We start from the raw sequence: 21,010 nt of genomic DNA, 5'->3' as shown, positions 1-21,010 counted from the left end.
CACCAACTCTCTAATATGCGTAATTTGTGCACAGGTGGGTGCCTTTATGGATTATTTATGTCGACCAACATGGCATGTTGTTGGGTAATATAGTCCAGAATTATTCCAGTAATCACACCGCTGTAATGAAATGGGTTACAGACTAAACAGGGGTTATTTATACAAAACTTTAATGCTTCTGGTGTTTGGGGTTTCACAGCGCTTTTCCATTCTTTTTGAGAGTTCAAAAATCTACTTTAGTTTTGTACATTAGTGGAAATATTTGATGGGAACCTCCACTCATCAGACATAAGTGTCAAAGGCTTCAACTTTGATCAGGGACTAACTGAAAATATATTTAATTGGGAGATTTTGTATTGACATCCCTGGGCTAAGGATATGAAATCTTTTTATTGTTTTTTGTTATTGTTTTATTTGAACAACTTGTCATTCATTTTCCAGAATAGGTTACTTAGTGATATTCAGTAGTTTAGGACCGAACGGTTTCTGAAAAATGGTCTGTTGATACATGGTGTAAACAAAAGTTAAGATCTTATTATCTCGTAAAGAATAACTAAGGTGCAGAACTTTAATTAGACCGGCAGCTTATGCCACTCCAGAGGAGGAAACATTTTTATTTGTTGTGTGAGCTAGGTAAAACTAAGAATAAAGTACACTTTTTGTTTTTCTCTCCTAGTTACGAGGACATGAGGGATGAACTCTTTAGTTAAATGAACTCTATTTGCTGGATGACAATAAAAAAAAATGTAGTTGTGCTTCAAGAAAGGAACCTTTATGTATTAAATATTATTGGCCTGGTATGGGAGAGAAGGCAGGATATTTTGTTTAAGACCCAGCGGAGTAACAAATAACAAAATAACAATTTTGTATTTGAATTAAATGTAATGAAATGTGTAAATGATGCAGCTCTATCTTGTTATATGTATTATAAACCCATCAGGGTTGGTCACGTTATGTATGTGACCACAAAATAAAGAAATCAAACAATCAACCAAAAATGTCAATATATATAAAATTGTAATGCTTTGCCTGAAACACAGTAACAGCTGTCAGGTGGAGTCTCCACCACCAGAATTTCTGAAATAAATGCCCCTCAGACTTTGGCCTCATATTTCATACATAGTTCAGTGAGACATTTGCTTCTTTTGAATCATTTCAAGCAAAGATAAAAGAACACAGAGAGATTGACAGGCAGCAATTACTGACTCAACGGCCAAAGAAGAGAGAAGGAGAAATGATTTACAGCAGTAGAATACTGATGATAAGTCACAGCTCGTTATTGGCGACATGAACTTTCTAAGTGCAAAGAATAGGCGTGGAATTGGCTTGCACGAAGTAAATTAATAAATAATAATACATCCTCACATACTCTATTTCAAAATCCATTTTTTATCAATAAACATGTCACTATTCAAATCCAAAATGTGACTACTCATCTTTCCTTCTTCACCTTATAAAACATCATCCAGAAACCTTTTGCATGTCCAACATTCAGCTGACTGAATGGGTCCAGTATCTGTCATTTTATGACTAAGTGTCATGATACTTTGGCTTTTCATGCCATTTCTTGCTATTCATGCACACCCACACTTCAAACACACGTCAATAACGCAAACACATACACACACCCTTTGAGCAAGTTATGCAAGAGGCAAGAAAGCACTGCATATTATTGACCATTTGTGTTAAAACCAATGTCTTTCAGAAAACATACAATACAAACACAACTCATACTCACATATTTGAGTGATTCATCAGTTAACAAAACTGTGGGGAGAGGTAAAAAGTGCATTTGCTGAGAAACTAAAGGACAGAGAAAACAAGAAAGAGACACAAGAAGATGACTGGGGTGAATTTCCTGAGAAACTGTCACTTTAAAAGATTTCTTATCGGAGTCTGTTAGTCAGGACATTGGCATGGGAAACAAATAATGAGGGAAATGTAGGATAAAAACTGCCCTCCTTGCCCACACGCCAGAAGCTACATTTTTGAACGTCTGAAATTGAAGAACCTACATTTGTATCGGTACAAGCAGCGTATTGCAACACACATCAGTAATCTTTCTATGTGGTGTATTAATAAACCCAGCAATCATATTTAGGTCTTCATTATTAATGGACTATACCAGTGTTTTGCATTTTTTACCGATTTAATATCAAATGATGTGCCCTTTACATCACTGCATAACACAAGATCTACAAAAAAAGTTTCCTTTAATGGAAAATATTTTATGTCAAACTTTGAATTGACTGTTTGTTAGCCCCCCTTAAAATTTGTAATACTTTTATTAAACAACGGGTATTTGATTTCAGAAAAGGTACAAAAATGGAGGCTCCTCATTTGTAGCCAACAACCATCGAATTTGCGGGCTAAAATGTTGGCCGTCGCTGAAATATTTTTTTCAGCTGTAGCTAGCTAGCTAATTCAAATAACGTAAGCTACAAAAGTTGGCTGAAAACGCTGTCTCCGGTCGACCTGATGATTCATGTAGAACCCATGGAAATAGAGGAACAGCATTGCAGTAAATAACTTGTTATTCATAGTATTTTAAGTATAGTAAAAATGAGACTGTTCTTTTGTTCCTACGTAACTCTGCTAAACGTTAGCTGCTCAGCCTGCACACTCAGACAAGCAAGACAGGCCCTTGGATTTAGCTATATTTCTAATGGTCATTTTAGTTTATCCAGTTTACTGAGGAAAAAATGCCCATGTGTTTGGTGAATGTAGCGCTATCACGGATAACAAGTTTAGCTTGAGTTGCTGGAATATCTACTTTCCTGCTTACGTTAGCCTAACTGATATAGTAGCATTCTGGACTAGCTCCCGCAATACTACACAGTGGATGCGCTAATTGTGAACAGGGCTTTTTTCTAAATGTAACATGTAACAACAAAAAATAATGTAGTGGAATACAGCTGCCATTTGAAGGAATAACAGATTGCTATTCTAGATAGTGAGCTGGTTAGCTGGCCATGCTAATGTTTGCGGCCGGTAATCATATCCATTCCTTACTCTTTTAATCTTGTGATTTGGGGTTTTGTAAAGGTTTAAAAAAGAAAGTAACAAAGAAACAAAAGGTAGAAAAACTTGGAGGAATCCAAAGTTTGACCAAACTGCTGTGTCTTTCTGTTGTTAAGCTATGAGCTGTTTGGGGCAGGAGTTTAGCAAACGGTCAACTGAACATCATTAATCAACAGTGGATTAAGCCGTTTCCTCACCGTACCAAAAATGTTCAAAACCCACGTTTGGGCCCTGTACTCTGAAACAGCTTGTGTCCTGCACAGCTGTTAGACTGGTCCACTTCATCCATTACAAGTGTTCACAGGTGATGTTCATATCATCCTGGACATGAGAGGCCAGACAATCGGAGCAAAGGAGTGTCTGTCTCTTCACTGGAAAGTCTTCCTTTGGTTTCCGAGGGCCAACCTGTTCGTGTTTAGCTCCTATCTGCCAGGTGTCTGGACGCCTCAGGTAGCCTGCTTGTCCGGATGGCTCTTTAGCTTGTGGAATTTAACACTGTCCAACTTCTCGAACCTCTTCTCGCAGAACTCACAGGTGAAGTTGTAGTGGGCCTCTGAGGTGTGCTTCTTCATGTGCCAGTTCAGCGACGCACGCTGGCGGCACTGGTAGCCACAGATTTCACATCTGACAAGTGATGTGGGTTAGAGGAAGGAGGGAAGGAAAGGAGGAGTGACAGCATGTAGATGATTATGGGTCTTGTTGTATTAATGATTTTTTCATCTTGTTCTGGTTACAAATATTAAGGTTACAGACTGCAACTTTAGTCTAACCAGCTTACATCAAAAGTGTGTAAGGATTAGATCTGTTTTCAGTTTAAGCAACTTACTGGAGTGGCGTTTCTCCAGTGTGGGTCCGCCTGTGGACCTCCAGATGATTCTTACGCTTAAACGATTTTCCGCATGTCTCGCAGATGAAATCTCTGACCCCTGTGAAAAGATTTTATTACGTTTGGAGGTTCATGAAGATCGAACTCTGAATCGACTAGCATGTCTTTGAGGCACCCACCTGAGTGGATGATCATGTGGCGATGCAGGTGGTTGGACAGGTAGAACTTTTTTCCACAGCCTGGATGGGGGCAAACCTTGGTCCTGCCTTTCCTGTGAACTAGGTTGACATGATTCTACAGAGAAGAGGAAGTGAACCGACAAGATGTTTATCTTAATCTCCAGCTAAACAAACTGAAGGTGAAATGTAAAGTATGAATGTACAAATGCCTCACCTGAAAGCTGCTAATAGCTACATAGACTTGACTGCAGCCCTCGTATGGACAGTGGAACATCTTGAGCATCCCATCTGCTTCAATGACTGGGCCTCGCCTGTTTCTCTTTGATCGAACACTGCATGCAAAAAACAGACACTGCAGTTTTAGGCCCAATCCCATTCTCAACACAGGGATTTAGGGGTGTGTTCCTGCAAAGTGCATGAGGGTTTAGGGCTGTCCCACTGTCAAATCGATGATTGCTTGAGGGCTATTTCGCAGACATTTGAGCCCTTTCTGAACATCTAACATAGGTTCACATTACTGCAAACTTTACCTGAGGGAATGACCCACAATTCATAGCTCTGTGAAGTTAAACTAGGGGGAACCTAAAGTCATAAAAAAAGGTAAACAAAGAGGACGGCACATGGGTTTTTTAATCTGTCATATTAAATGTACACAGAAACATTAACATTAAGGATTAAGTTGAAAGCAGAGGAATGCAATTATAGACTATATTAAACACCTGGTTTATTTTTCACCCATTCCCTTTCATTTTTCTTAGTGAAGCCATTTTGACAAAAACAAGTAAATAGATTCGACAGTTACCTTTCGTCTCCAGTGCTGTCCGGTTCTTATTTATACCATTTCAAGCCCTTGCAGCCTCTCACTCAACCATTCTGTGTCGTGGAAATGTTGCATGCAACGTTTTACAAAAATACCTGATTACTTGTGGACAAGGCCTACACTGTTATTCATCATGGTAAAGTATGTGGCCACTAACCCGCTCAGACCCCGCTGCAGCTCTCTGTCACTACTCAGCTCCAAAGCGTCATCTGTGGGCTGCAGCAGCTGCTTGTCACTCAAACCTGCAGAGAGAAAGTGTTAACTCTGATCACAAAATAACTCTTGAATGTATTGGCTGAATCAAAATGTCATACTGGTCAAAAGAGTAGAGGTGGGAATCACCAGAGACCAATGGATAGGATATTAGAACTATATTTTAGCTACACTAGGATCCTAATGTGATTGTAAACATTTTGTGATGTGCCAAGCATTGGGTTAACATATATTGCAATTTATTACCTTTTTTAACAGCAAATTATGCTGTTTGTCAACATCTGTTTATTATCTAAAATGATAGTTTTCACTCGGTTCATCTCACTCACAATCATTTTTATTCCAGCAAAATGTTTTTTGTCAATCAAGCAGACGGAATGACATAACAAATGTTTTATGAAACATAAACGTTGCATCATGCACCTGACTAACTGAGCTGTTCACATAGCAGTCTACAAAAAACAAACCCATTGATTTTACCGCACCAGATAAATATTAGCACCATCTAGTGGATTGAAATAGATTTTTTTACCAAAACGTTTCATTTGTATTTACAAATTTAATAGTATACATAATAAAAGATTTATACTTTGCAAAATATCGTAATACAATGCTTTATAGATTTTGCTGATAAAAAGATAGATATGAATATTCCATTTCTGCTAATAAATCACTTGAAATCCTAACTTTAATAATAAAATGAATCAATAACGAAATTGTTTTTAAAGGGTAGACTTGATGTCTTGAATTAAAAACCTAATTCTTCCTCTTCTTTTGCCAGTGGATCCGAAACTTTTTTCTTTAAGGGACCCTTTATCTATCAAGGAGTGAACTGATGACCTCTGCCTAAGTGACATATTTTATGGATATTCCATATTATATTCAGTGCATAACAATGACAGTACAGAACAACCGATCAAGTGTGCAATTAACCAAAATAGTGAACGCATAACATTTAATGCAATTTCTCTGTATTGTGTATTTTTTAAACATGTATTTTTACCATTACACATACTTAACAGGCTTTTTTGTGTGGAATATCTGTGTTTTCTTATCCCTGAAGCTTGCATCGTTTTTATAAGCTCTTTGGTTGTTTCGACTTAGAAGAGAGGGAAAGCTCTGTGAATATTGCTTGTCTCATCTAACCTAATCCAGCTAACCATGAATATTAATCCAAGCTATAAAAAACTCTCTTAGATCTTCCTTGCAGACTTTGTGTATGTAGCGCACCTGTCATGGAGTCTTCATCCTCGGCTGCTCTGAGTTTCGACTCAGACACCTGGTTGTAGGTGACGCCGCCGATGACGGTGCAGGTGACTTCCTCCACGTTTCCGCCGCCCATGTTGAGCTGGATGCCCTCTGATGCCAGGGCCTCGTAGCTGGGGCCAGTGATGATAATTAACTAGGAATGGAAAAAAACAAATACAATTGTAACTTTGGGTAAAAGACATAAAACACTGCTTGATGTGCACAACATACTTCTACCTCCTTTAAACAGCTCGTACTCATCAAGGTACTCGTTCACCTACCTGTGAGCCTTCTAAAGTGGTCCTCTGGTCAGGAATCTCACAGCTGGTCACCACTGTCTGCAGGGTCTGAGGGTCAAACAGCTCGCTCTGCTCTTCTACCTGCATTGGCTGCGAGACAGACAGCTCAGGCTGAGCCCCAAGTCCGGCTGAGCCACTCAAGCTCTGCGACAGCAAAGAGTCCTCGTCCATCTTCCCCAGTTTAACAGCTAGGGACGGCGTCATGGTAACACACTCATATCCAAGCGGTGCAGTCCTGATCTCTTCTTCTCCGTCTGTGCCTCGCCTCAGATCCTCAGCCTCCTCAGCATCCTCCTCCTCCTCCTCCTCCTCCTCTTCTGAGGGGATGGAGTTAAAGGCTGCTGCTGGGGAGCCTTGCTGTCGCTCTATGACCATCTCCATCTCCCAGACAGGCTGTCCTGTCATTGGAACATCCACGGAGGAGGCCTCTATACTGGGATGGAGGTCTAGAGCTGCCACCTGTTCTACAGGGCTCATGGTTGTATGTTGTTCCTCAGAAACATCCACATTTTCTTCCACATCTACAAAAAGCAGAAAAAAAAGCATTTGTTAAGGAACTAACAGCTACTGATTAACATTAAACCACTCATGATATCAACAATGAAAGTGAAAACCCCCTGAATGAGTCAAAGAATATGACATTCTGAACCTCTGAACTCTTTCTGAGCCTTCTTTCTTCTCGTCCTGCTGCCCACACCTTTATCCGTGGCCGTGTCTGTTTTTGTTGCTATCTCTTCATCGCCCTCTTCGTTCACTCCCTCCTCTTGCTCGGAGTCACTCGCCTCCCTCGGTGGTGAGAAAAGGTATTGCACGAACGAGTGGTCCGAGTCACATTGCCAGATAGCAGCGGTGGAGAAGTTGGGCTGGGGCTCCAGGGCTCTGAGCTGGGGCTCATGAGGGCAGGAGCGGGAGTGCTCCTGGTACCAGCACACCAGGCTCTGGAGGCTGGACACGCACTCCTTCCTGCCTGAACAAAAGTCAGCCGAAAGGACAGTCACTGATGAGTGAATAACTGGATTTTGTTGGATAATCATTCATACATTTGTACCCAATACTCTTTTGGATGAATGTCCAAGTCAACATTGTGTAATACTAATCCATAATTATGACATAATTAATTAAAGTGAATTTGGAAATATTCATTCAAAATTTCAGTCGAAATTCAAATGATAATAAGTTGTACCTCTTGGATTTGCAACTAAACATTGATTAATGTATCAGAGTGCTTGGAAAATGAAAGTCACATACATTTTTCTAAAGCCTGAGGTTCTCTCTGAATCTAAAGATATTCAACGTATTGCCAAATAAGATAAGAAGCAAAATCTCCTGTTTGAGGTTGGAACTGAAATGTAATGTTTGTCATTTGTGCATGAACATCTAGTTAAACAATTTGTGTTTCTCAACAACAACAAAAAAAAATCACACAAAAGCGTCACTTTAAATCTTGTGTTTCCCAGAGTTTAACTCATAAGTTTCTTGGAAATAAGTCATTCAACATGAAAAAAAAGCTTGAAAAAGGACTAATTGACTAAAGAAATGTTAGTCTACTAAGACCAAAATGACCGAAAAGTCTACTAACCAACTAAGAGGAGGCAGATGTACATCTTCTACTATATCAAATTCACTCATTAAGAAGAAAATTAGACTTATTTACTTTTATCAATAGTGATTTTGGACATTTTACAGTGTAAAAATCATCTTATCAGTGGTCTCTGTTTGAAAAACTGTAATGGAGGCACTGTTTCTAAATGAACTTTAACCTACTGTAGATACTGATATATCTGCAATAAGTCGATTTATCAGTCTAGCTCTGCTTATTATATCATACATAGTTGTTAATAAGTCATACCTTTGACATAGTAGCTCATGATTTGGAAAATTTGGGATTCATCATCATGAGTATTCATATTTAGTCATTCCTCAAATGTCATCTCTTTCTCTTGTGTCTGTCTAATGCAGTAGACAGCACTCAAAGCATGGATTAGCAGTTGGTCATCTGTCCACCCACGCTTACGCTTTAAGCTTTATGACTACAGGTGAAGTTATGAGTAAACCTGCATGAAACAAGTTATTAATCAGCAGCAAAGAAGATTTCAGGCTTAAAAATAATTCAATAATTGACTTGTGAAATTGAAACCCCAGCTATTTCGAAGGGTTTTCCACAGAAGCAGCTATTACACTGACACTTCCCAAACCTGTTACTAAGTTAAATGATTCCATCTGTCAATGGCACCACTCACCTTTTTTCTCTTTTACTGAGACTTCTGTAGCAATCTTCTTCCTGTAATGCAGTCAATTGGACAATGACTGGTCAGGTTAAGCAGAATAAAACACACACACTCAATTAAGCTGAAAAGGGGCCATTAAAACATAAAAGGCTGACAGAATAAAACGAATAGGCCTAGCTAGTAACATTGCAGCAGACCATGTTGATAAAGACGTGGACGGTCTGGCCAGGTAACGTTAGCTTGTATGAAATAAACTGGACTTACCCGCAGTCTTTCTGCTGGTATCGTTCTCCATAGGTGGTGTTGAGCAGGATCAAATACTCTGCCAGTCCAGCATCACTCAGACTGGTCCTTCTGCGGAGCTCACTCCACAGCTTGTGCGACTCTCCCAGGTACACCCTCCTCACGTCGTACTTCTTTCGGGATTCAAGACGCCTCTGTGCTCGGTCGGAGTCCGTGAGTCTGGGTCGTCCTCTGCACCGCCTCAGTGCACCCTTCTCTAGGTCCCTGTCTTGGTCGGCGTCCAAGGGAACTTCTAACTCTGTCAGGCTGTGCGCCATCTTGACAGCTGATGTTGTGATTGCCGGCATCCCGGAAGTTGGTACGACTCGACAGGAAGCACTGATAAAGACGGATTTTCTGGTTGTCTTCCCAAAACGCGGGCTTCTAAATGCTGTAGTACCAGTGAAGAACACAGTCGTCCACCACATGGGTACATGTGCAAAAATACTAAAATATATTACCTCTGTGTTCGCCGAAAATCGCAGCGGAACGCTACAGCAAACAACGCGGTTTCCACCCGGACCGCATTAGCACGAACACCAGTGTGAAAAATGTAAACAAACGCGGGAAGCTACAGCGTGAACCCACAGGTTATGGGATGAACATCGTTATTAGACGACGTAACTACAGGGACAGGGTCGGTCATGACAGACATCTTAAAGCTCGTGTTTAGGACTTTTATGTCACAAACGGAAGGAAGGAAGGAGCTCACATTTACCCCTCCATCACCGACGACCTGCAGCACGCTGGTGGTCGGTGATGGAGGCATCAGCCGCTCTGTGCTGCTGCTGGCGGCGGTGACAGCGGCATCAGAGACGGGGGTGAGAGTGATGTTCTTCACCCAGACACAGATTCAGAGCCTCCCACTCTGTCTGCAGAAACGTGTTCCCAGCCTGAGCCCAGAGAGTCTAAAGGTACAAATCACTTTCCTCTCAAACTCCCATTGGAAAGTTGTAGCCTAACCAATGCATGTATTTATTGTTAATTAATCGTTTACTAATGCTTTATAAATTGCGAGACCAACGTCTGGTTTCCCAGGTTGTCAACAATGTCTCTCAGGACAATATATTTATGTATTAACACTTCACGGATTCTTGTAAACAAAACATTATAAAACTTCCATTAAATAACAGGTGTTACTGTAGACTTGAAGGCTTATTAGAAAGTGATAACTCATGAACATTAATTATTTACTTGTATTTTAATGACTCACAACCTGGCTAACCAAAAGTTATAGTCGGTAAATCATTTATTAATCAATAATAATAAGCCATTAGTTACATTTTAAATCTATTAGAATGTTGTTCCGTATATCTTTCATTAAATACTTGTCACTAACTATTTTTTGTGTTTTATTAAGAAACAGTTTTTTTTATTTTGGGGTTTTTGCTTGATAAATATTTGGATATTAATCTGTTGATAAAAGTGCAGTCAAATGGTTGATTAATTAAAAAAAAACGTCTGGGCTGTACACATCAAACAGAAATTAGTAAGGTAACAGTGGTGTTTGAATAGTTCTTTAGAGGCAAAAAACTTTTGATTAATTAGTTTATAGATAGAAAATTAATTAGCAACTTTTTGATAAGCTATTATTTGTGTTAATTGTGTTTTTTCAAGCGAAAATGTTAAATCTTCTCTGTTTGGTGCTTAATCTTAATGTAAACTGAATGTGTTTGGGTTTTGGAATGATAGTCGGACGCAACAGGATTTTAAGACATCACATTGGGCTCTGACATATTGTGATGGGTAATTTCTTTGACTCATCAATCTACCCGGAATCATCCAGATTCCGCTTGTCAATGTAGTTTCTTCATGTTCTTTTATTTTTTTAAAGAAAATCAAGTTTTCCTATCCGAGGACAGTGGAGGAGCTGCTGCAGCAGGTGGCCAGCCTTCACGAGTCCACCAACACGTCTCCCACACCTCCATCACTCATCATAGTCGACAGGCTGGAGGGCTACCTGTGTGGTCCCGGGGCCGGCAGCCTCAGTGGATTTCATCCGGGGGAGGAGTCCTGCGCTGCACATCTGTCTGCGCTGCTGTGCGACAGCGCTGCCTTCCTCACACAACTCCTGAGGCAACATTCCCCGAGCTCGGCCCCCTGCCGCGTCATCGCCTCTTTCCAGTCTGCAGTGGACACTGGGCGAGCCGGTGGGGAGGCCTCTGCCACGGATCCCACCCTTGATGTTCTAGATCGTTATTTCCAGGTGCGCTGTACTCTGGACAGAGACGGAAGCTACGAAGCTGCAGCAGCCGGACTGCAGGAGGTGTGGCACATTTACCTCTCTGGGAAAGGCATCACAGAGGCCTCTTCTACTAAAGACTGTGAGGACAGGCCAGCGTCTGAGTGGAAGCTGTTCATTTCCCAAGATGGTTTAATGGAGTTTAAGTTGGTTTGAAAATGTTTGCATCAAAGATTGTAGCGGGGGAGAGAAACTGAAGGTCAATTTGTTCACTTAGGGAGTTTTGTTCAGAGAAAAATTACTGACTGAAGCACTTCTGGCTTTAAAATGAGATATTTGCAGTGATGATGAGATGTACTGCAGTATAATATGCAAAAGTCACTATTACACTTCATCTTCTATGTTGAGCAGTTCATTCTTTCATGAGCAGATGGATGTCTCCAGCCATGCCTTTCATTTGTTTATCAGAGTAGTTATTGCCTCTACTTTGACCGTCATGACTCCTCTGGTACCTTTCACCACCTTGTTGCATTATTGCTGACACAGCGTGATGTAATCTGCTGCTCACCCTCTCAGATATAAGCTAACAGGACCACAGTGCTTGTAGATTTTGAATTTTTTTAATGCCACAAAGCTTTTGTCAAACACATGAAGAAAGTCTTACACAATTAAAACATTTACAAAGACATTAAGGTATTTTCTGTTTCAAATTGAATAGTGTTTACCAACAGTTTTTGGCTCAGGATCCTTATCAACTAAACAAAGTCCACATGTGTCAAAGGATATAGAATATTCACTGTATATATACAAATAAAACTATATTTTGAAAAGCATTTTGTGTTTTTTTCTTTTCCCCGTAATCATCTTGTCACCCTCAGCAGGGTTCCATCCCTCAGGTTGAGAACCACTGATTACAACATCGGAGCGATTTGCATGTGTGAAACATTGGACCGAAGTGTCTGATATAACAGTTAAATTATTTTACAAATCAGAAGAAATATAGAAAATAATTATAAAAAAAAAAAAGAAAAAACATGTTTAGTACAGAATATTACATAGAATATTTCTGAATGGAACAAAACATTAACCTACTTCTAAGTAAACTACTAATAGAGTAACTTTCTCTTAAAATATATGTTGCAGATCTGGAAAAAAGCCTGAGTAATATGTGATTAATGAATGGGTATTAAAAAATGTAATTTAGTTTTTATCAACTTTGATAAATCATGAATTGCTGTTGTAGGAAAACATGCCACACACGTTGTGAGAGACAGTTGGTTGTTGGTTTTGTACCCTATACAGTACCAGTGAAAAGTTTGGACACGCCTTCTCATTCAACTACTTTGAAGAATCTAAAATATAAAACATATTCTGGTTTGTTGAGCATTTGTTTGTTTACCACATAATTCCATATGTGTTCCTTCATAGTTTGGATGTCTTCAATATTAATCTACAATGCAGAAAAAAAACCATTGAATGAGAAGGTGTGTCCAAACTTTTGACTAGTACTGTAACTTCTGTCAAAGTAGAAGTTAACAACATACAGATATGTTTATATATACTTTAGAGTTGCTACAATTTCAGATGCAAAATATTTTTCCGAAGCCACAAAAGCAAACAAGCTTTAAAAAAATATGGAAATGATTCAGTTTGATTTAAAAACTGCAACTGCATAGAAACGTCAATGTTAAGACATACTGTACAAGCTCCGCCCTTTAGATGGCAGCAGTGACTAAAAACACAACTTAAACATGACAAGAAAGAAACATACTAACAACTACAGTTATATAGGAATGAATATTGCCTACAGTAGTACGTATTATACTTTATTCTGCGTTTGTGAGAAAACACAAAAATCACCATAATACTATTTACAAATACAGTGAGTTTCTTCCCATTTGGAAATTACATTGACATTATGACTGCAGGGTTCAAATTCAGCGTGTTTGATTTAAATTGATAGGTATTTTAAAGTATATGGCTGGCAATATTCTATATTTCTGTTATTGTCAACGAATCCTGAAACCAACAGTTATTTTTTTCTTAATACCTTCTGACTTTTCCTACCCTGTCTGTTGCACTCAGCCACAATTTCATCCTTAATGAAGACATACATTTTTAAAGACGGGTCACGAATATATAATTTCATGTTTTAAAATAATACTCTCTAATTCCTTAAAACAGCTGGGCATTGTAGTTTTTAGTGAATGTTAGTCAAACAGGAGTAAATGGTACATTTGTTGGGGACTATTTTCAACAGTGGATTTAAACACATGTGTTCGTGTTTGACTCAAAATCAAACACAGTACCCATGCGTGTGGTAATGAAGGAAAACATCACACAGTGGTTGAGTAAAGGATTTTTTAATATAGTTTTTTAACCAAGCTGGTTGCGTTTTTCTAAGGGTTTTGTGACTTTGTTTATCTTATCACTTTGGTCCAGCCGGAAATACCTTAACAATTATTTAAATGTTTGCCATGAAATGTGTGGAAACAATCAGGGTCCCCAGAGGATGAAGAGTTGATTGTTCTATCATCAGGTCAAATTTAATTATGTCCAATACTGTGGTTTATTACCTAATACCTGCATTCATGACATACCCATTAGCCTCAGCTGTCCTTTGCATTTAGTGCTAATTAGCCATTGTTAGCATGCTAACTCTGTAAATTATGATGGTAAAAACTTAGAAGATGTACATAGTAAACATTATAGCTTCTAAACATCAGCATGTTAACATTTCCACTGTGAGCATGTCAGAAAGCTCTCATTAGCATTTGGTAGAAATGGGAAAGATTCTGATGGTAATGACTTGCGAACATTCTCGATATAAAAACGTTTGAATGATCAAAGAGAGAGTAAGGTAAGTCAGGCCTCGGTTACACACAACACTTATAGGCATGAATTTGTAATATCACCAGCCCTATCCTTTAAGAAAAGTCTTCCATTTCAGGCTGTCGGTTCTGTATTCAAACACAACAGCCATTCTGTCATTTAGGCCTTAAAAGTACAATAAGCTCAAATTTGAATAAATCACAATGAAAACATTCCCTCAACTTGAATTTTCGTGAATTATATCTAAAAAAATCAGCTCTGATCTACAGGATAGGATACTTACAGATCAGCATGCAGACCTTTTCACTGAATATCAGTATTTGCTGTAAACCACAGCTGTGGTTTGGATAAAGTAGAAACAATGTACAGTATGTACATCTAGCGGACTCGTTTAAGCTTACACTTCGGTGTCAGTCTGCTCCCAAATCCTTGGTCCACCTGCTTGACAGTTGTTGAAGAGGCTATGTAACATTGGGTGGATATGGGGCGGCTGTGGCACATGAGGTAGAGCGCTTGTCCCGTAACCACAAGGTTGGTGGTTCAAACCCCTCTACCGGCAACATGCCGAGGTGTCCTTGAGCAAGACACCTAACCCCAAGTTGCTCCCCGGGCGCTTCATTGCAGCCCACTGCTCCTCCGGGATGGGTTAAATGCAGAGAAATAATTTCCCCATTGTGGGACTAATAAAGGCTTCATTATTATTATTATAATTATTATATCCAAAAACCCTTCACTGAGCCTGCCTCAAGGCTAAGTCTATGTGCAGCCGTCGTCATGGAAGGGGTGCTGCCTCGGCAGGAAGGGTTTTCTATGAGCAGGGATCTCGTTCTTGTAATCATTGGCGTAGATGACCTCCTTTCCAATGTCGTCTACGCGGCTCATGGGGCTGTAATCCATAGAGACCCCAGAGTCTGCCACTGCCGTGTAGGTGTACCCAGGGCCTTTGGATATCCAGGCGTGGTTTGGGTACTCAAAGCTGGACTGTGTCGAAAGGCCACCCGACCCGGAGCTCTGCGGCACGGATCCCAGGTCGGAGTGAGATTCACATGACACCGTCTTTCTCGATGCGAAAAGCACCTCAAGCGGTAAGGCCTCCTCGAGAGCGTCGTCCAGGTGACCATCTTCTCCGTGGTTGTTGCCACTGAGGGTGACGTAGGCGTCTTGGGACTCCAGCAGAGAGGACTTGGAGCAGGGCATTGGGTTCTGGTGGAGCGCCCTTAAGCGGTCCATCAGCCAGTGGTCTTGCGGTGTGGCTCTCCATCGCTCTGTCATGGCTGAATCGCCCCTTTCCAACGGCTCTCTCTCGTCCACCCCTTTCATTACATCCTTGTCCTCCTTTCTGCCTGTGGTCAAAGCTCTGAAGGCCTTGGGTGGCAGAGGTGGGAAAGGTAGGGAGGGGCAAGGGCTGAGCTCTGACAGGACCTCCAGAGGAGTAGGACATTCTTCTGGGTAGAAGTACTCTGGAGTCAACCATATGCCTCCGTTGGTATGACCCAACCACTCCTGTACAAAAACACAACAAAGGATATTGAAAACTTCTTGAAGTCTTGGATATTCTGAGATGAAGATGTTACTCCTCTGAATTTTCCTTATCACCACTATTGCAATATTGGTTTATCAGTTTAACGTTGAAGCAAATTTTTGCTTTCTAACACACTAAACGAAGACAACGAACAACATGGTAAACATACCAGCATTGTCTCTTAGAACATGCAGCATGCTGGTGTTATCATTTAGCACAAAGTAGCCTTGCACCTTAGTACAGCCTCAAAGGGCCTCGTTCTTACCTTAAAGTCCCCACCATAAACAGTGAAAAGGCCTTTGAACTTGCTGTCAGGAGTTGGAATAGTCGGCCAAATCTTCTTTATGACAAACCTGCAAAGAGCACAGATGCGGAAAATTGAATTCTACATTTGGCTTTTTCCATTCATCAGTAAATGTAAGATTCTGAGAGAGGCAACCATTTTTTTGTGGTAACTCAGTTAGCTATGAGTTGTTGGTTATCTTACCTCCGTTGGGACAGGAGCATGGTGAGAGACAGCACAATGAGGATGAAAGAGATGATGAGAGTCAGGGACATGATGAGTAGGTCGAGTTCTGGAGGAGGCACAGAATGATCAAAAACAGTCATTGCATTGGGAACAAACTTGAATTGGATTGGATCTGTCCATGTTCAGTAAATATTTTTGGGGCTCCATATTTCAAGAGGCTTTCAAGTGATGCCTATCCTGCTGGGAATATGGGAAATATTGTTTGTTCTGAATATATGAACGAGTACTCACCTGCAGGCAGTGTTTCCATGAACACCGGGTCACTCCAGAGACTCCAGTAGCCGTTGTAGCTCATCCCGTCCATCTTTACACGGACTTGCACCTTGTACTTCCTGCCTGGCTGGAGGCCCCTCAGGATCAACTCTGAGCTGGCTGGTACCACCTCTACCTGCAAAACAGTCCTCAACTTATCAATACAGGTCCATTCCCTTCATTCACCCTCTAACTTTCCAGTGAGGTCATGCAGGGCATTAAAGTAACCGTCATACCTGACCAGTGTGGCTGTCCGCCGCAGTGTAGCTGACCTCGTACATCATGCTGTCATCCATGTACTTGAGAAGAGGAGGCACCCAGCTGACATTCAGCTGGCCTTGCTGACCCGTGCCGCTCACCATCACTTTAGCTGGAGGGTCCAGGAGAACTGCCAAGCAGATAGACAAGAGGTGGCTTGTTAGGGAGGATTTTGAAGAAAGTCGGAGGATAGATCATTCCTCCCCAAAAGTCTGTCACACCCTGAAACACTGCTCTATTGTTTGGCCATGTAGATGCAGAGGCTATAAACACAACACTGCCATATCACCTTTTAGGTTGATATGATGAACTTGTCATTAACTTAATTGTTTCTTGAACTTGTTAGCAAATTGTTGCCTATTTAGACTTCAAGCAGATACGCAGAACCATTGGCATTTATTTGGAGTCGCATTTATGTCCACCTGATGAATGTACGTCCAACATTCACTCTCCTTTTAGCTCTGTTTTGGGTCTCCACCAACTTCTGAGTCTAAATTGTGGCTCTTTATCTGCTAAATGCTCCACTACGTTAAACAAGCTAGCCGCTAACGCTATGTGTCTACCGTTAGGGTGCTGGGCAGGTAGTGTATGTTGGGTTTTATGAAGCCATTTCTCTAGAATAGTTGCAGCCAAACACAACATTGATGAGAGCTGTGATACTGAACCAAAAAACTAAAGTCACAGGCTGTAACACCAAAACAGTAAACTGAAAGACATTAAAACACTCTGTAGAGCTGAGGGGACCTGCAGATTTGGGTGATAATTTGTTAGTTTGTTTCTAAACGTGACCGCTTTCACATACAAGTAGTCATGTGATAAGCTAATTTTTGATACGGAAATATTACTTATAGCAGCTGTATAAAAAAACTGAAAGTATTGGGATTTTTAGGGTGAATGAAAATTAGTGTAATCCATCGTTCTCACACAAACCTTTCAAATGCACCGCTCTGACTGTGATGTTTAGCGAAGGCAGTGGCACAGTTTACAGAAAAAGAACTTACTGACAAGCTCGATGAGAAGGCTGCGATTGTGGATCAGCTCTCCCTCTCGATGAACTCTTATGTCCATTTGGACAAACATCTGGGTTCGGTTCAAGTGGCAGACGAACAGCCTCTTACTGCCCGCTGCTGGGAGGGCCCTCAGTGGGCACCTGCTGCTGTTTTCCTTCCTGCTCGGGACAGAGGAAGACAGTAAGGACTCAGGGTTCAGAGAATTTCTTTTCTCTGACATAGAATTATGCTGAATGTTGCTATTGTTATAAGTATCTGATTTTTATTAATTAGCAGGCCCCTAAAAGAGCCAGTAAATAACGTTTTTAATCCTTAAATGTATTATTCATCACCCTGGTTTACTAACCAGAATATAGTTTAATTTATAACCTGTGAGTTTCAATAGAAAAACAGTATATATTATATAGAACGTAGGAGAACACCAGCTTTGAACTACAATTATTTCATGACCATACTGGACACCACATGGATGGTTGTTATACACTACTTAATGTGACTTACTGGTAGGTGTATGTGAAAGAGTACTGATCCACAGAGCCGGCCCTCTCCTCATCTTCCTCCCAGAAGCATGTGAAGTCATTCCTGCCTTCCACAAAGCACTTGGGGTTTTTTGGCTCCTCTTTCAGCAGCATAGACACTGAGGAGGTGAAGTCAGGGGGGGGCAACTTGTTATTGTTATTGTAGAACTGAAATCCAATCACCAACTTAGAAAGAAAGAATTAAGTGTAGCCAACGAGTTTTTAAATCTACCCAATATTTCTACTTATTTTACTTTTAAAGTATCTCTTTTGATGTTCGACAGGTAAAAATCATTTTAAAAAATGTCCTCTTACCCTTTTCTTCGAAATCTCGTGCACCCTGGACGATGGCAGCTTCCCACATGGCGCATAACATCACACAAAGCGCCAACAATCGGCTCAGGTGATGGCATATCATCCTTTTTTTCGCTTCTGGGAACAGAAAGACTTTGACTTTCTGTCGCCTGACGGCATAACTAGAAAACAAGCTGCCACTAACGGGGCCTGTCACAGCTCTGACAGGGGGAGGCTTGTGTTTTTGGTTTAGATACCATGGATAGCGTCCACAGCCTGCGTGTGAGAGATAAGGTGCGTGCAGAGCCGAGCTGTTTACTTTCTCCAAAAAGTCGGTGAAGGAAGGGAGGGGCATGTGCACTCTTACAAAACGTTTTACTACCGTTTGGGGGGGGGGGGTATCACGCGCTCATTGATGTTTACAACTTGTTGTTTTGCTGCTGTGGAGAGAGAGAGAAAAGATAGGAGGTCAGCCTTGGACGTGCGTAAAAGCGCGCAAACGTCGACAGAGAGATAAATAGATGGGTAGATAGATCAATAGATGGATGGATGGATAGAATGATAATAATAACATAGTAATACTAATAATAATAACAATGCTATAGTAATCATAATAATACCACATTACATTACATTACAGTCATTTAGCAGACGCTTTTATCCAAAGCGACTTACAGGAAGTGTATTCAACATAGGTATTCAAGAGAACTACTAGTCACCAGAAGTCATAAGTGCATCTCCTTTCTTAAACAAGCATCTTAAAGCATAAACCAGAGCAAAAGTATAGTGCAGAGGCAAATTACTACGAAAACAATAATTGCAACAGACTAATACGAATATAATAAGTGCTACAAACTACTACGAATAGGATAAGTGCAGTAAACAATAAGTGCATATACGAATACAGTGAGTGCAACAACTAATATGAATACAATAAGTGCTCAGAGGAAGGCTCAGGGTAGTGCTTCTTGAAGAGGTGAGTTTTCAGCCTGCGCCTAAAGACCAAGCAGAACCATAATAACAATAGTGATAAAAGTAAAACATAAATCATTGCATATTTTTTAAATGGGTATATGTCTAAAAAGCTGTCTCGTGGGTGAACTGTAGTTCACAGCCAGGAGCTGAAGCTGAACATTTCCAGTGTGCAACGTGAGGAGGGGGCGCTCAGGCACCGGGCCAACTGAATCCCTGCATGTGCCCAAGTAACGGAAACCGCAGAGTACTCACACATCTAAGATGCAGACCTAAACGGTTTCTTATCTACTTGCTGCACCCACATGTTTTCTTCGTTTTACCAGCACTATCAGCGCTGCAGACACCGCTGTTTCTTCACCCAGGCCCGAGGGGGGGGGCGGCCCATCCCATCCCCGTCAGTTAAAATGTGCAATTCAGTGCGTCTTTTACATCACATGAGAGGGTAGAGGACAGCCTAATCCCAGGAAAGAAGGTACTGATGTAAAGATCAGGTGCATTTCACTCACATGAAGGCATTCAGCTATACAGATGATGACACATTTGAACTTTTTCAACTTTCAACTTCAGACAAGTTCAGTTGAGGCCCTGCACAGGGAAGGTAGATGTGTCTTAGTGATCTGAGAGGCAGGAAGAAGGGTCATGAGGAAATATGTATTGTCGTGGAGGACAATGGCAGAGTGTGGTTTCTCTGGTTCTAGAGATAAAACGTGAAAAGAAAAGCCCTGACCTGATGTTTTGGGGTTTGGAGGTCATAAATTACACTCCAGATGCTGCTGTCACGTTGTAAAAGCAACTGAAGGAAAGGATCGGCCATTACACTCTCCCTTTTTGTAATGAATATATTCTTTATTTTCATATACACATTTCAACATACTCAATTTATTCTTGTTTATAGGATGCATTTTTTTCCCCACAATGCTTTCATCCAACACATTCAGAACCTTAAATAAAAGGGACACAATGATCAGATCTTCCCTCTTTTAGAAAGCAACCAATCAGGAATGCTATGCATGAAAACAAATAGACCATAAACAAAAGAGAGGAAGAACACACCCCAGACTAACAGCTCTGGATGTTAAAATGTACAAAAGCGTCAGTCAGTAGTATTTCAATATGGCAGATACGTGACAAAGTGGTTAAAAATTCAATATGAGTGGACAGTGTAGCACAATCAACGCATTCAAGCAGCAGCCGCCCTTGTAAGCTCTTATTGCAAAACCATCACAAATATCATATGCTCTGTGATGCCCATCCATTCCATTTATACACTGCAAACCTGCACAGCGCGTACATGTTGAAATACAAATGTAGTGTTAAGAGCCTTGCACACAGCTTCCTCATGTTAAAGCATTGCATCAAAGTGCTGCAGATGAGGTGATAATATCAGCTATCTGATATCTGTAAAACTATCACTTTCCAGCATCACACAACTGACCACAGGCTTGTACAATAGCTATTGTGGTGCAGAGGTTAAGGTTGACATATTAACTGACAAGTCAGTAGTCGGCACATGGACAATGGC

The 21,010-nt window shown here is 40.7% G+C and overlaps 3 protein-coding genes across 4 annotated transcripts; 1 reads left to right on the top strand and 2 right to left on the bottom strand.

Annotated features, from left to right (window-relative positions):
• Positions 1-1,028: 1,028 nt before the first annotated feature.
• On the bottom strand, positions 1,029-9,414 carry znf653 (zinc finger protein 653). 2 transcript variants are annotated; one of them, XM_054607676.1, is made up of 10 exons: positions 9,099-9,414; positions 8,847-8,887; positions 7,256-7,573; positions 6,589-7,127; positions 6,290-6,461; positions 5,004-5,088; positions 4,241-4,358; positions 4,027-4,141; positions 3,848-3,947; positions 1,029-3,645 (listed from the first exon to the last, which is right to left on the bottom strand). In XM_054607676.1, the coding sequence occupies exons 1-10, from the start codon at positions 9,392-9,394 to the stop codon at positions 3,468-3,470; spliced, it is 1,962 nt and encodes a 653-aa protein (XP_054463651.1). In that variant the 5' UTR covers positions 9,395-9,414; the 3' UTR covers positions 1,029-3,467. The 2 variants fall into 2 exon arrangements, with proteins under 2 accessions (XP_054463651.1, XP_054463652.1); XM_054607677.1 differs by having other exon boundaries at positions 7,304-7,573.
• A 93-nt stretch (positions 9,415-9,507) lies between these two features.
• Positions 9,508-11,908, top strand: swsap1 (SWIM-type zinc finger 7 associated protein 1). Its single transcript, XM_054607730.1, has 2 exons — positions 9,508-10,030; positions 10,951-11,908. The coding sequence occupies exons 1-2, from the start codon at positions 9,761-9,763 to the stop codon at positions 11,512-11,514; spliced, it is 834 nt and encodes a 277-aa protein (XP_054463705.1). The 5' UTR covers positions 9,508-9,760; the 3' UTR covers positions 11,515-11,908.
• Positions 11,909-14,878: 2,970 nt separating this feature from the next.
• epor (erythropoietin receptor) lies at positions 14,879-18,792 on the bottom strand. The gene is made up of 8 exons (XM_054607728.1): positions 18,535-18,792; positions 18,203-18,338; positions 17,693-17,859; positions 16,670-16,821; positions 16,413-16,569; positions 16,140-16,227; positions 15,918-16,005; positions 14,879-15,633 (listed from the first exon to the last, which is right to left on the bottom strand). The coding sequence occupies exons 1-8, from the start codon at positions 18,635-18,637 to the stop codon at positions 14,887-14,889; spliced, it is 1,638 nt and encodes a 545-aa protein (XP_054463703.1). The 5' UTR covers positions 18,638-18,792; the 3' UTR covers positions 14,879-14,886.
• Between the last annotated feature and the right edge of the window lie 2,218 nt (positions 18,793-21,010).

Source organism: Anoplopoma fimbria, chromosome 11 (genome assembly GCF_027596085.1).
Source record: "Anoplopoma fimbria isolate UVic2021 breed Golden Eagle Sablefish chromosome 11, Afim_UVic_2022, whole genome shotgun sequence".
Taxonomy (NCBI): Eukaryota; Metazoa; Chordata; class Actinopteri; order Perciformes; family Anoplopomatidae; genus Anoplopoma; species Anoplopoma fimbria.
The sequence above is the reverse complement of the archived record's forward strand: the minus strand, read 5'-3'. Positions and strand labels throughout refer to the sequence as shown.